We start from the raw sequence: 15,580 nt of genomic DNA on the forward strand, positions 1-15,580 counted from the left end.
AGACTCACACATTTCGCATGAAAAAAACCGACGTGTTATGAAGCCACGTACAGATGATGTAACTTCAGCGCATCCTTACAATGACAACTTGAAATATCACTGAACTTTAACGAAATATTTTGAAGTAAAATTTCAGAAAGTTCTGATGACTTAGATTGCTATGTAATCTTTCATGTACAAAGTACAGTATTAGTTAAAGATGTATATCCTGCACTTTATAGTGAATGCTCAAAAACTGATACTTAGAGTTCCCAGAGAGGAATAAATACATTCATACATTCATAAGAAAAGAAACCAAACCAAAAAACATAAAGCAAAAGTCAACCAAAACCTGATGTGATTTCACCCTAATGAATTCAGTAGGATACCCTATTTTAAATAAGATGGTTGCAGAAAACTGAATTCCATCTGAAGACCAGAAACTCTCCAATGAACCCATTTTATGCTTCCTCCTACACAGCCTCAGCACAGCAACTCTTCCTGGTCCCAAGGTACCCTGCCAAAATACCCTCTGGACAATACACTGCCCTTCTCCCAGCAGGGTATCCTCGTCTCCCTCCCAGCAATGGTTGGAGCAAGAGGCAATGGGGACAGTGTTTGGTGTTAAGCAGTGATTGGCAGAACATCTATCTGCTGAACTTTCACTGTAGCTTTTTTGGGACAGAGATAACCTCCTGCACTCTATTTAACCCTAACTGGTTGCTGATTTTCACAAAACTTGCAGGCATTTGCTTATTTCTAAGACTTCTACCCTCTGTTAAATTGGTTGAGATTCACCAACGATTCTGTAAGTTAGTAGAGAAGTGGCAGAAGGATCAATGGATGCATAGGAACCTCTGAGATGCTTGGTTGTATTATTTTGCCAAGCTCCTGCTATTATGCTACTGGGATTTTAGGTTATGAGCTCTTTTGAACAAGACACACAAACCTTTTTACCTTCTAAGATACACTCAAGCTGACCAAGAGAAAGTGCTGCAGAGCACCAAAGGCTAATGGGGAAACAACCACTGGGTCTATATGTATGTGAGTCAAGGGGATAATCTCCTAAATTGTATTTTAGATGCAGGAGCTCTTAAGGTTGTCCAGGTATAATCTATACATCCCTTCAGGCTCAGATTTAGCAAAGCATTAATATATGAGTTTATGACCTATAATTTTCTATAGGCCCTAAATATGGGCATGTTAAGTGAAGTGCTGGATTTGGGGCCTGAGTGACTTGTTTAAAAAGAAATCCCTTATGGAACCTTCCAAAGGTCATACACAAATAGGTCTCAGGTAAGAGTTAGTGAATAACCATAAGAAAATACAATATACAAATACAAAATACAGCTATCTCAAGGCACCCAAAATTTCTGTTCCTTGAAGGATACTGCCCGTATCTCTGACCTAAAGGAAGTCCGCCTGTAACTTAATAGATTTTTGGGCATAGAACTGAATGCCCTTCACTTCAAAGAGTACTCTCTGGTGTGAAGAAAGAAAACAAACAAGCAAAGCAAATTAAAAATATAGCAGGAAAGAGAAAGCTAATAAGGGGAGCCAGACAGTATGACTCTCTGACCATAGAAAGCCCTTGAGGGCTGTAACTGGCTGTGAATCTTGAAGTCGTTCCCAAACTGAACATAAAAAAGAAGTTAATAATCTTAGCCTGTGATTCCTATCTTCCAGGGTGATATTCTGCTCTAGGAAACCCATATGTGTTTTTGGTTTATATAGTTCAGGTGACTCTCTTAAACACACATGCTTCTTCTCAGGACAGGCTTTCTATGTTTTGAGCCAGATATTCAAGTGAACCAAGTTAGTTTTTGAACAAAGTAGTTTAATAATAAGGGATACTTTAAACCCTTAAAATACATATTTCGCAAGAAATATTCTAGATACATGAAATACTCTAGAAAAAGCAGTGGGCTTAGGTATAAAGAAAGATATGTTGTTTATTTGTTGAACTTTGCTCCAATTAACTATAAACCAGCACTAGTTTAAGACTCTAGAACTGCCTCATACCTACACCAAATAAATATTAGTTTAAAGATCCTGATTTTATGAACATTTATGTCACACACTTTCCATGTGATGTTGGCCAGTCATTTTAGCCTGGGTTCTTATAGGACAGACCACTGAAGAACAGAACTGTTGTAAGCTACAGCAACGTTTTCCTACTGTGAATCAGAATTCTTCCATATCAGAATTCTTTCACATCTGTCAAGTCCTCTGAGATTTTCCACAATAGATGCTATAAAAGTCTGGATAACAGAAATTTATTACTATAATAAAATATTATTATATAAACTGAAGTATTAAAAATTATTTCTTTTTAAATTAGATCCTGTCTTTTCTTGTAATCTGTGCTTCCTTTGAATTTCCTACAGTCCTTTTTTTTCCTTTTTCATACTCATTTTCCTTGAAGAGAATATATTTTGTTGCCATAGCAGTATTTCCCTACCTTGCAATTTTATCACAGTGGCTTTCCTTCAGGTTTCTCTAAGCTGCAACTGACACCCACCCAGCAAACACAAGCTCCCCCCACCCCCAAACCTCTTCATTCCTCCAACCTCTCACTACTTAGGAACTCCTCAACAGTCTATCTTTATCTTTAAATACAGACACACTCCAACATACTCTTCCAAAGTACTCTGGGCTAAAAACAGGTGTTAATTAAAAATGCTGATAAGAGTCAGTGACACCTGTTGTTTCACATTTATTTTACTCAACCCTGTCTGTTAAATCCTAGCCTTTATTGCGTTAATTCGCTTCTGCTTTTCTTCTTTTCCAGCTTTATCCCTCTCACTCTGGTGATCATGTAAACTTAACAGTATGTCTTGAAAGCTGGGTTTTATTGAGCAAACGTATCAGCATGTCTACACACTAAAGACAGCTATATAACAGAGGCCCAGTATCATCGCTGTGGTTAAGGATGAGTTGCTGGCTCTATAATAAATCCCTATTGTATACGTGTGATATCTCTGCAATTTCCAACTGCAGCAGATGGAAATTTGGTATTAAAGTTAAGATGAACAGACCCTTCTCCTCCTTGACTTTCCATGAGGTACAGGGCCAATTCTTCCTCATGCCTGACATTGGATAAGATGCTTTTTTTTTAGTGCTAAGACTTCTCAGAGAAAATATATTACCTCGATGTTTTCTAAAGCTGGTTGCCTAAAGATAAATATCTACTCACCGAATCATGGTGCAGGGCCAAATTTTGAATCATTTGCTGAGTTACAGATCCATTAGAGTATATTTACTTTTTCTACAGAGGTTTGTCAATAGCCAAATTATTTCTTTGTAATAAAATAATGCAACGGTAAAGCTCATGAAATTCCCACACATAATAACTCAATTACAGCAAATACAGCCACAGGAGAGACAGACAGAGAATTGCTAATTCTCTGAAACTTTGTATAAATTTTGGCACACTTTTGAGGGAGCGAATGGAAAACTATTGAGGATGACGTGCTTTTTCTGCACAGCATCATGTCCAAGAACCCAGAACATAAAAGAACCATTCTGCTCAGACCAAAGGTACACCTGATCTAATCCCTTGCCATCAGCTGGGCGCCAAGGAGGGAATATAAGAACAGGGCAAACATATGGTGATTCTTCCCTAAGAAGTCTCCTAGTCTCCAACAATTTGTGGTTCAGGGATTTGCCGAGCCAGAGGTGGTTTCTAGGCTGGCGTTCCTCAGTGAATTTCTCTTCTCTGAACCTTGCCTTTGAACTCACATACAATTTTATCATCCACAACATCCTGTGGTAAGGAGGTTCATATTTTAATTATATGTTATGTGAAGAATCACTGTATTTTGAAACTGCCACGTGTTAGCTTTGCTTGATGACCTCTAGTTTTTGTATTAGAAGAAGCAATGAGCAGTCATTTGCTGAGCTTCTCTCTCCCTAACACAATTTAATAGATCTCTATCTCAGCTGCCTCTTCTTTAGGTTGAGGAGTTCTAGTCTATTTAGTCATTCCTTTCACTAAAGCTGTTTCATGCCTTTAATCATCCTGGTTGCCCTTCCTAAACCTTTTTGAGTTCTACTATATCCTTTTACAGATTATGGGACTCCAAAACTACACACAAAATTCAGGTGAATTGAAGTTCACTGTTTTGTTGTCTAGTCCTTTTCTAAGAATTCCTAGCAGGCAATTTGCTTTTTGTACTTCTGCTGAGCACTGAACTGAGTACTTTATGGTTGTATAGTTGTAAGACCAAAATTCTTCTTCCAGAATAATATTGAGCTCAGACTGTATCATTTTACACATGAAGTTTGGAGTCACACACACTGTGTGCTTCACTTTGAATTTATTTATATTTAATTTTATCTTCAATTTGGACACTATGTCACTGAATCCTGTGAAGCCCTTTTGCTGTTCTTCACAGCAGGTCTTATCATCACTAGTGTTAATAATTTAGTATCATTAGCAAATGCTGTCATGCTCACTATTTGCTGCTTTGCCAGGCTACTTATAAGTATAGATCTGCTATGCTTATAATTTCCACTGGTGACCTCCATGACGACTGACCATTTACTCTTACTCTGTTTCTTACCTTTTAATGAATTACATACCTATGAAAGGGAAGCTTTCCTCTTATCCTGTGGCAGCTTAGCTTCTTTAAGACATTTTGGTGGGAGACCTTCCAAAAAGGTCTTCAGTGGTCAAACTTTCATCAGTAGCAGCTGGATATCCATTACTGACATGATTGCCGACATCAAAGAATTCGGAGTTTTGAGATATGACTTGCCTTTACATAAATCCTGCTGACTCCCCCCCCAGTACAATGTTATTTGTCTGTATGTTCACATTATTTTAAAAATATAGTTTCTACTAATTTCACTGGTACAGAGACTGGACTTACAAAGCTATAGTTCTTCAAGGTCTCTCTGGACTGTTTTGAAAACTGACTTAATATTTTCTATGTTCCTGTTCTCATGTGCTAAGGTCATTCTAAATAAGAGGTTATACACCACAGTGTGTTTCAGATGTTTTATGCTTGACTACCTCTAAAAATTTTGAATTAATTTTACCTAGTGCTGGCCATATATTACTGTTTATCTATTTCTAGTATAATCTCTCTTACTGATACTTCAGCACTTACCAGTGTAAACTAAGAAACATCTGCATTCTCTCCAGTCTTGGCCAGTTGGTCAAAAGGAGATTTTTAAAGAGATTGACATGCCTATCTGCTTTTTTCTTTATATATTTTTGCTTGCCTCTCTCCTTCCATTACAGAAACCATCTGAGCATCTGAGATCTTTCTGTTAACTGGCCAGTAATAATGTGATACAGGAGCTAGACATTTACAGTGCAAATCATTCCATTTATCTTCAAACAGCTTACCTTTACATGGCTAATTTAAGCTAATTAGGGAGGCTTCTTTTATAGTTAATTGATAGGGATAGGCACTGACATTTGATTCTTCATGCTTATCTTAGACATCTCCCTTCGATGGGATTACTCAACCTTTGGGTGCCCATGTCTTTATACTAACTACAGAGCAAGCCCAGATGAGCACGTGGGACATATAAATTCTACATTATCAAGCCATGAGAGGTGAAGTGCACCCCCAAGACACTACATCCAGTTATTGGACAATAGACTATTGCTGATTTTTGTTCTACATTTTCCTTATGGTGTTCTTTCCTTGGCAGGCTCCTTGGTTCTGAAGAACCATAAAAGGCAGACCTGCATTTGAAGACAGAAAGCCTAGAGCTGCCTGACTATTCAGTTAGCTCTTCCTAGAGGGCACTGGATGCAAGTGGGAGAAAAGTCAGGAAAAAAAGTCTGAGGGAGTTCAAAACAGAATGTTGCCAGGTGGTCCATATACAGTAAAGGGAAGGCTCAGAGTGGGGCTCAAGAGGACTCTGAAGATGAACGGAGAAGTATGTCGGTGAAGAGACATGACATGAAATAGTTTGGAAAGACTTCAAGGAAAAAAAAAATCTTAAATTCAGTTCTCAGTCAGGACCTCAAATTAAAGATTTTTGAGTGTCATTCCTACAGGAAACACTATTAGTGACTAGGTGGAGTTGATAGGGAGGGAGTAACTGATAACCTGCAAAGGCTGAGGCTGATTTACAGAAGTTCCTCAAGGGTGGAGATGTGTTGTTAAGAACTAATGCTTGATTTTTTTTGTCCATGAATATGGTATGTTTGCCTTGTTTCTGCACTCAATATATGTCCAAAGCCTGTAAGATTTCAGAGAAATCTTACACAGCTGGTACAGCAGGAAAAAGCCACCTTATGAGGGCAGATTATCAGTTACACAACACAACACAACAGTGGTCTCCATGTGGGCTCAGCTTCTGAAAGCAGCAATATCAAAGTCAGATTAACCAGCACATGGGAACAGATTTGGCACAAACTACATGAGCCCAGCACAGCTACTCCGTGTTCTTTTTTCTAGTGCAGTCCCATGGGTGGGGACGGAGCAGAGAACTGGAGGACTTATGGCACTCTGGGCCACTGAACAGCACCTGCTGGTGGCTGTGCAAAATGAGTCCATATTATAGCAGCTCTGGGACTGCTCCAAGTGTGTGGAATGGGCTATTATTCCCATGCTTCGAGCAATGTCTCTCATTAGGCTGAGGAGCAAATCTCTGACAGATATTTCTTGTGGTTTATCTTCATGGAATTTTGTTCTCAAGCAATTATGTCATATCATTTGTTATCCCCCCACCTCAATATTTTTCTCAATATTTCTTACACTGTAATCATCACTAGAGAATTAAATCCTAGAGCTATTCCTGTAGCATCAAAGTGTCTGCCTGAAACTGAAAATTGTGTTGGAGCTGGTTTAAGAAAAAAAATCATTAACTACATAGGACATTCTAAACTTCTACTGAGATATTTAACCTCTTTAACTGCAAAAATAACTTAGTTGCATTAAATAGGTGCCTTTATTTCTTATTTCTAAAACAGGTCAAGAAGCATGACCAGGGTAATCTTTTCATGTGTAGTTCCATCACAGCAATATAAATTCTCATTTATCAGTGCCATGGTAATATGAAAACCTTTGGTTTTGATCGTTTTCAAAAGATGACAAAAAAGTGACTCTTCAAAGTCCTCTCCAGAAGGTGCTACTTTAGTCAAAATGCTGCTACTGAGCTTACTCCCATAGAGATGAATTCTGTTCATGTGGCCACCATAGAGAACCTGACTGCCATCAGTGGTCATTTTATCTGAAGGCATAATTTAATGCCTAATAGGTTACCTTATGAATATAAAAGACATTCTTAGTCCTCAACCATGTCATCATTAATGTTTATACATATTTTCTGACACACTATGTACCAATATAATTATAGATTCTACTTCTAGGGTGCTCTTAAAAAGGATCATAAAAGCTCTTTGCTCACTCTGTCTCTCAGTTCCATACTGTTGGCAGCAGATGGGATTGGGAACTATTCCTATGGAGCTGAGGCATCTTTTTCACCTTTGATTTAGGGGCCTATTTAGGATGGATGTACTCACAGTGAATGTCTGCTTTGCAGATTGCAGGGCAGTGATACGGGAACCTGCTTACCAAGGGGTAGATAGTACTGCATTAGTGATGTACCTGCAGGGCAAAAGAGCTTTATTTTAGCTTTTCAAAGGCTGTCTTGGACTTAAGTGATAACTGACTGTGTCAAGGTATCATGTCTTGTAGTATAGCAATGCACTTTATAACTCTTGAATAGTGAAGTGATTGATAAAAATTAGTGCTGGCTGGAAGCAGGTCTTCCCTGATGCTAATGAACACCTACTTTCTCATCTCCTTTAAGAGTGTTTATTTACAAAGAAGCTCCATCGAGTCCTGTGTGTAAAGTCATATCATTTTATGAATGTTCTGCACAACACGTAGCTTATTTTTTGCATTTAACCAGTAGCATCTAACACTGAATACTGGGAAAAGTACAACAGTTCTGAGAAGATTTGTGAAGGAAGAGAAATGATAACAGTAAAAACATGGTGGAGATTCTCATTTTTGGATCCACATGAAGGAGAATCTTTCATAAATCCACCCAAAATTCTACCAGCAAATGTGATCAGAGCTGCACTTTGCTCGTGAAATAAGCAAAAGCAGTATGTGACTATTTACAACAGAGCTTTGGTTTGCAGATAAATATATTTGTACTATGGGGAAAAAACCAAATCACATTATTGTAATGAAATTATCAGATGGAAAGGTCCATGTAGGAAAAAAACCAACAAACCAGTTCTTAACCTGGGTATTCATAAACATTAAAACAGAATTACAGAGGAGAAAAGGGCACAGCAGAACCACGGAGCTGTGGCTGCATCTTAATTCTGCAACTCCTGCACTGCAGACTTTACTTTCTAGCCCTGCTTCCTCACTCAAAAAATGGAACAAAACAGAGCAGGTATGTGTTTGTGCCTCTGTGTGTGTGTCAAACAAACAAGATAATTTCATGCATTAGAAAATACGACAAGTACAATTTACGAATGCTTGATCAGAGTGAAGCAAAGCCATGAGTCAGCGATGCCACAGTTAACGAGTGAAAAATTGTTCCATCCCATTCCATGTTTCGTACATGGAGAGATGAGGCTGTTAGACAGAGGCAGAAGGTTGTGCAGCCACTCCCCCATACAAATACACGTAGCAAAAGGGTGGAGGCAAGGAGGTTACAGCTCCCCAAGGCTTCCCAATAAATCCGCCTCTGCTCAACATTTTACATAATGATATAACGCCTCATATTATTATAAGCAGTGACATCATAATAAAATACCAGAGTGCTACTGAAGTGGCAAGGAACACCTAAGATACATTTCTGTACTTGTAACTCAGTTCCTGTATTTTTTAATTATAGATAAGAATTTAGAGTGAAAATAATTATCCATTCCGTAAATACTGTTGTAATGGATCCCCAGCATATAATTAAGAGGCCTTTAATTTTAATTTTGTATCCTGAACGCCTGTTTTTGGAGGTATTCCATATTCTACGTTCAGGGCCTATACCTGCAAAGCTCTAAGCTTCTATTTTAGGGGAAGCTGAAGATGCTGCATGGTTTGCAAATTTAAGAACTTAGTTTTTGTAACGATGCATACAAATAACAGGGCTGTGTCGAATATATTGCAAAGCATTTTCCTTCCTCCTGATTGTGATCTGTTTCAGTCGTGCTGTCAGTGCTCCTTTGCCCATCCCAGGCTGGATGGAGCATCTTCTTTCTAAAGTGCCTGATACCTGAAGAGGGAACCTACCATTGCATTGCTGCATTGCCATCACTTTCTAGAAACTGATCTCACTGATGGTAGGAGTATAGGTAGCCTGTAATCTCAATGATAATGTCAAAATGCACGTCTCCAGGTTTTTGCAACTGGATGTACAGCCTTTCAGCCTACAGTAACGATTAAAATCGCTGGCACACGGCTAGGTGAGGATAGCCTTTCTGAAAAGGTAACTGTATTTCTCAATTCTAGTAAATACAGACACTCACACCTTTAAAAGTACAACAATAACTGGCACCTTTTTGGCAGACTCAGCAGGCAGGTCAAAGATTGTCTCAGCATGTAAGATGAACTAATATTTCTCTCTCCAGAGTGGGTCCTTCTAGAAAAGGCTTAAGGCAGATTGGTGGGGCATTCAAAGGAAAGTTGGAGAAGGGAGTGAAGACTTTTGTTTATATGAACATTTTTCAGATTCAGATCTAGAAACATTTGAGTGTTTTAATGTTTTAATCTTGTATGCAAGACTTCACCCTTCCCTGTCCATCCCTTATGTGTCTGGTCTCCTCTACAGCCCACCACACATATCATAAGCTGTCTTCCCCCATTTTGCTCTGTACTCCCGCTCTGCCCTCTTTGCAGGACACTGAACATCCCCATGCCTTCCTTTAGGCCTTTATTCCCAATTCCTTCTCTTCTACTCATACTCCTAACCCCACTTACTTTCCTCACTCTTTCTACCAAACTTTTAATTTCTCTCCTTCATTCCTTATCCACCAGATTTAACTTCTGTGCATCTGCTGCTTGCTTTCTCTGAAGGCCAAATGAATTGCAGAAGGCCCTACTCTATGCCAAGAAATACTTTTTGAATATCAGCCATAATTTTACTGCACATAATTTAGGAAGCACTACGTGTTTTCTGCTTCTTGCTGCAATAGGGTACAAAGTGATCACTTCGCTTTTGTCTCCTCATGCTTGTATGAGAGCAACAAAATGTTCCCTAGTGCTGCATCAAATTGGCATTGGCAGTTTACAGGGCTTCTGCATTCAAGTCTTCTTGTTTGGTCATGCAAACACATCTGTTGTAACAAAAAAATTCACTCTGAAGAGATTCATTAGCTATTTGTAATGAGCCTGCAAGCACTCAGTGCTAAATGAATAAGGGTAAAAAACTGAATAAATCAAATCACAGAACCATAGAATATCTTGAATTGGAAAGGAAACACTAGGATCATCGAAGTCCAACTCCTGGTCCTGCACAGGACAGCCCCAAGAATCATACCCTGTGCCTGAGAGTGTTGTCCAAACGCTTCCTGAAGTCTGTCAGCCTCGGTGCTGTGACCACTTCCCTGGGAACCCGTTTCAGTGCCCAGCCACACTCTGGGTGAAAAACCTTTTCCTAATATCCATCCTAAACTTCCCCTAACAAAACTTCAGGCCATTCCTTTGGGTCCTGTCGCTGGTCACCAGAGAGAAGAGACCAATGCCTCTGCTTCCCCTCACGAGGAGGTTGTAACTGCAATGACGTCTCCCCTCAGTCTTCTCCAGCCCAAACAGACCAAGTGACCTCAGATCCTCCTCATGAGGCTTCCCCTCAAGGCCCTTTACCATCTTTGTTGCCCTCCTTTGGACATTCTCTAATAGCTTAATATTTTTCTTGTATTGTGGTGACCGAAACCGCACACAATATTCGAGGTGAGGCCACACCAGTGCAGAGCAGAGCAGAGTGGAACAATTACCTCCCTTGAGGAATGTGAGAAATGGTATCAAGAGCTTTAAAGCTTTACTGAAATCCAAAAAGGTTGTATCAACTGTCTTCCCTGGATCAAGCAGGTGGGTTATCTTGTCTTAAAAGGAAATCAGTTTGACAAGCAGGACTTTCCCTCATGAAGCTGTGCTGGCTGCGACCAATGATTGTGTTGTCCTTCAGGTGTTTGTCAATACCTCCCAGAATAATCTTCTCCATAATTTTCTAGTCACTGGAGTGAGACTGACAGGCCTGTAGTTTCCAGGGTCATCCTTCTTGCCCTTTTTGAAAACTGGGACAATGTTAGCCAGCTTCCAGTCAACTGAGACTTCTCCAGATTCCTAAGACAATTCAAGAAACTGAGAGAAGCCTCATAATGACATCAGCCAGCTCTTTGAATATTCTTCCATGAATCCCATCAGGCCCTACAGATTTGTTGGGAACCACCTCAAGCAGCAGATCCCACACAACTTCCAAGGCAACTTGGAGTTTATAATTCTCACTGGAATGGTCCTCCAGCTCAGGGCACTGGGGCCCCCCTAGTCCATCATCAGTGCTGAAGACAGAAACAAAGAATGCATTAAACATCTCTGCCATGTCTATGTGCCTGTTTGTGAGGTGACCATCCTCACCCTGTGACAGGCTGATGTTATTTCTGCACTGTCTTTTGCCATTAATGTATTTAAAAAAAAACTCTTTTAACTGTCCTCCCCAGTTCTGTCCAGCTTCAACTCCAACTGAGCTTTAGCCATACACATTTTCACTCTACAGTGGTGAGCAGCATCTCTGTATTTCTTTCATGTCACCTCACCTTGCTTCCACTGGGCATACACCTTCCTTTTTTGCTTTATCTCCAAAAGAAGATCCCTGCTCAGTCAAGCTGGTCTTCTGCCTTGTCTCCTTGACTTCCAACATTTTGGAATGACAAGGATTGAGACAGAGAGCATATAACTGACTTAAAATGTAGGCTTCCTGACACCCTGAAACAGCCACTGTCTCTGACAAACGGGTAAGTGGGAGGAACTCTCCATTTTCAGTGTCCTCAGGGGCATAACAAGCTGACCTGAAAGGCCAAGAGAAAGATTCTCTTCTCACTTTTCCTCCTGTTCTGAACCTACAGCTGTAAATGCAGTCAAACCAGAAGTGGTTTGTCTTGCTGGCCTCTCACTGACAGATGTAATAGAAGCAGCTGCAACTTCCATGTGCCTGAACTAGTGAGCATTGTGTCTCCCTATGATCCTCCTAGACATTGCATCATGCCTGGATGGCATTCACTCACCCAGAGCCATGGTTTGCCATTCCCCAACAAATCTGTAGTTTTCTCTGCTTAGCCTACATTCAAATCATTCCAGTCACTTAAGAAAACATATAAAAGGAAATAAACACCAATTAAGGCACAGCCACTTTAATGCAATAATGATCAGCTCTGAACATCATTTCCTTGCTTTCTATCAGACAAATCTCCTGTATTTGAACATTTAATTTTGTACTTAGATTATGTCTTCTGAGATAAGCTTTAAGCATTACCATCTGTTATGCAGCAATCACACGATCCTATCACTTCGATTCAGCTGAATACAAATCCCTTTGACAATAGGAAAACAGCAAAATAACACACATTTTTTCCCAAAATTGCCACAACCATAGATTTTTCAAGCGCTGCTTTATGGTGGAGATAAAACACTACTCTGCACACCTCCTGCCTGTGCCCCATGCTGTCCAGGCAGCATTCTGACTCTGAAGGTTCTTGTTTCAGGAAGGTTGAGTCAGTGTTTCAGCTGCGCTCAGCAGCCCCAAGGGCTGGCAGCTTAGCTGGGGCCCCATGCCTCTGCATGCCTGCTAGCACTTGGAAGCAAACCCTGAGTCAGAGGGAATACACCTTTCTCTTGCAGATGTAAGAGCACTATAGTTACACCTCTCAGCAATCTCCAAGGCATTCCTTCTGCATCTGTCCTCCGCAGGCAACTGGCCCACAGCCACCACAAGTTGGCCATTGCCGCAACAGATCTTCCCTGCTGGTTTCTAGGAGAAAGGCAACAGCAGAGTTTGTGCCCACTGTTGTGGCCATGTGTATTAGGAAAACTCCAGTGAAAGGCTGGTGCATGCTATGCAAATATTGGAGCGTTCATCCACTTGGAATAATTTCCCCACTGGAATGGACCTGTTTACCAGTAAGATGATCCTCTTCAGGTTCAAGGTGTGGAAGACAATATAACATATTTTTCTTTAAGATTTGAAAAAAAGCACAGTGTGCTATCAAAGTAACTTGCAGTTCCTAGCTTTGCCTATGCAGACAGTGTATACAATTTGGATGAATCACTGAAAAAGGGTGCATTGTAAGTCTTTTCACTATGTCCATCTACACTCCTCAACAAGGTGTTACAAATGTATCTTTCATAAGGTAATTTATCCTTATTTTCATCCACTGGGTAATTCTTGGAGGGAATGTTTCAGCTACAGTTGCTGTTGAACAGATGAACAGGTTAAGCTGCTGCATAATGATATTTATAACTATTGAAATGAAAGCTATTATTTTGAAGGCAAAGTAAAACAATAAACCAATCACTATAAATTCTAGCTGAATTTGGTATTTTCTAAGGTAAGAGCAGCTCCCCTAAGAAGATAGGCTGAAAAAGCTGAGGCTGTTCAGCCTGGAGAAGAGAAGCTGTGCGGAGACCTTCCAGTATCTGAAGGGTGTCTACAGGGAAGACAGAGAGGGACTTTCTGTCAGGAACTGTAGTGATAGGACAAGGAATAATGGGTACAACTTGAAAGAGGGGAAATTTAGGTTAGATATAAGAAAGAAATTCTTTACTGTGAGGTTGGTGAGGCACTTTGGAACAGGTTGCCCAGGGAAGCTGTGGATGCCCTAACCTTGGCAGTGTTCGAGGCCAGGCTGGATGGGCCATTGAGCAACCTGGTCTAGTGGAAAGTGTCCTGGCCCACTGTAGTTGGTGGGTTGAACTAGATGATCTTTAAGGTCCTTTCCAAACCCAAATCCATGATTTTATACAATTTACAGACAAATTCAACATTTCGTTTTCTCCTCTTACATGAATGTCATTGAAAATTCACTGAAAACTACTGGAACATGAATTTATATACGAGAACTTTAAAAGTAAGAATAACAAAATGCCCAGATTTCAATGGTGCGAAGATAGGAATGTCTTGGACCATGCAGCATTCTTTTGTGTTCTAGCAGGGTTTTCTCCAAGTTTGTAAGCTCTTTCAATAGCTAATCTAAAAGCAGTTGTTGAATATCAATCTCTCATAAGCATGTTATCTTTTTTCTATCAAGCTAAAAGGGAAAGGGTGATTCATTTTAAGTGTACTGATGACAGAAGAGCTCTGAATAGCACTTTATCTGAAATACTCTATTTGAAAGGAACAAAGTGCAAGTTAAACAAACATTAACAATGAATGCATTTTTGTCAGGGGTGGTCCTCTTGGAAAATGTTAACCACATTAAAGTAGACAGTTATTGAAATATGCAATTAATTTTAAGCTGATAGAAGTTGAAACTGTCATTCACCTGAGCAGGTGGTGGAAGAACCTTCTTGCGTATCTGCTGATTGGGTCCCTGTACTCCAGCACAGTGGTATCCAAGAGGGGTCTTGTTGGTGCATAAAAGGTTCCAAGGCTTGCCTCAAGCTGTGCTGTGGAGTTCAAACACAGCAGCCATGAAGCAAGTGAATAAGTTCCAATTACAACAGGTTGCTCATGTTTGCAGTCAGTCAAATTCCTCAAACACTGATGAAATGTGATGTTGTCGTAGGACAGATGAAATTAAAATATGACAGATTGTACAGACACAAATGTGCATATAAACTTTCTCTTTGAGGCAGAGCTGACAATGACTTTGAGCAATAAAAGCTATGAAAAGGATAATGAAGTCTATAACACATCAAGTTCTCACCAGCAGCCTACAACTAAAAGTGACTCATAAGAGTAATACAGTTTGAACAAGATTGTCCAGTAGAGATGAACTCTCAATTAGCTCAAATCGTCTTTGTCCTCTTAGGCAAACAACAAGGGAGTTTGGTTTTTCAGGGATTATTGTGTTAGGTCAGCAGGTAACAGAACCCTCTTTGTGATGGCCTTGAGGTCTAAGGAACCTCCTTCAGCCCACAGTTCTTTAAAAATTTTAAATAAAAGGGTCTGAAAACCCTAAGGGTTTGACAGCATGTAGTGGTGGGAAACAGGATAACCTCCCTTGTAATCAATAAAATAAAACCCTTTTGTTACACAAGTTCTCTCTGCTTTAAATATTTTCTGACTGATATACTCCACAGTTCAAGCTCTTAGGCATTTTCCTACAATTTTTTAATACAAAATTATAAATAATACAAGTAAATACACAGTACACTTCTGTGTCCCACATGCTTAGCTGAAAGGAAATTAATTGATCAATAATATATATGCTTGTGAATTTTGCTTGAGAATTAACAACATAGTACAAGGCCTTGTAGGCAGAATAGGGAGAATTTACTATATACTTATTTTCTATATATTAACCTTGCTTTAAAAGAAAAATATAACATTGCCTCATTAGGCAAACAGAATCTCGCTGATTTGCTGTTATTAATGCTTGTTTGAACTATGCATTTCTGTATTTTGTGATAATGGTTCTTTTCTTCCAAGAATAGTTATATGTTATTTTATTAGCTTGACA

At 39.7% G+C, this 15,580-nt stretch overlaps 1 protein-coding gene across 5 annotated transcripts in view; it reads right to left on the reverse strand.

The window, feature by feature from the left end:
- WDPCP (WD repeat containing planar cell polarity effector) overlaps positions 1-15,580 on the reverse strand; it is a 146,004-nt gene that overhangs the window by 51,769 nt on the left and 78,655 nt on the right. For all 5 annotated transcript variants that reach the window (XM_050316654.1, XM_050316656.1, XM_050316655.1 and 2 more), the window contains one exon: positions 14,441-14,564. In XM_050316654.1, the coding sequence (XP_050172611.1) occupies positions 14,441-14,564 (124 nt within the window). The remainder of the gene's footprint in view (positions 1-14,440; positions 14,565-15,580) is intronic.

The sequence above is a fragment of the Myiozetetes cayanensis genome, unplaced genomic scaffold (genome assembly GCF_022539395.1).
Source record: "Myiozetetes cayanensis isolate MyiCay16 unplaced genomic scaffold, myiCay2020 scf2-11, whole genome shotgun sequence".
Classification (NCBI taxonomy): Eukaryota; Metazoa; Chordata; class Aves; order Passeriformes; family Tyrannidae; genus Myiozetetes; species Myiozetetes cayanensis.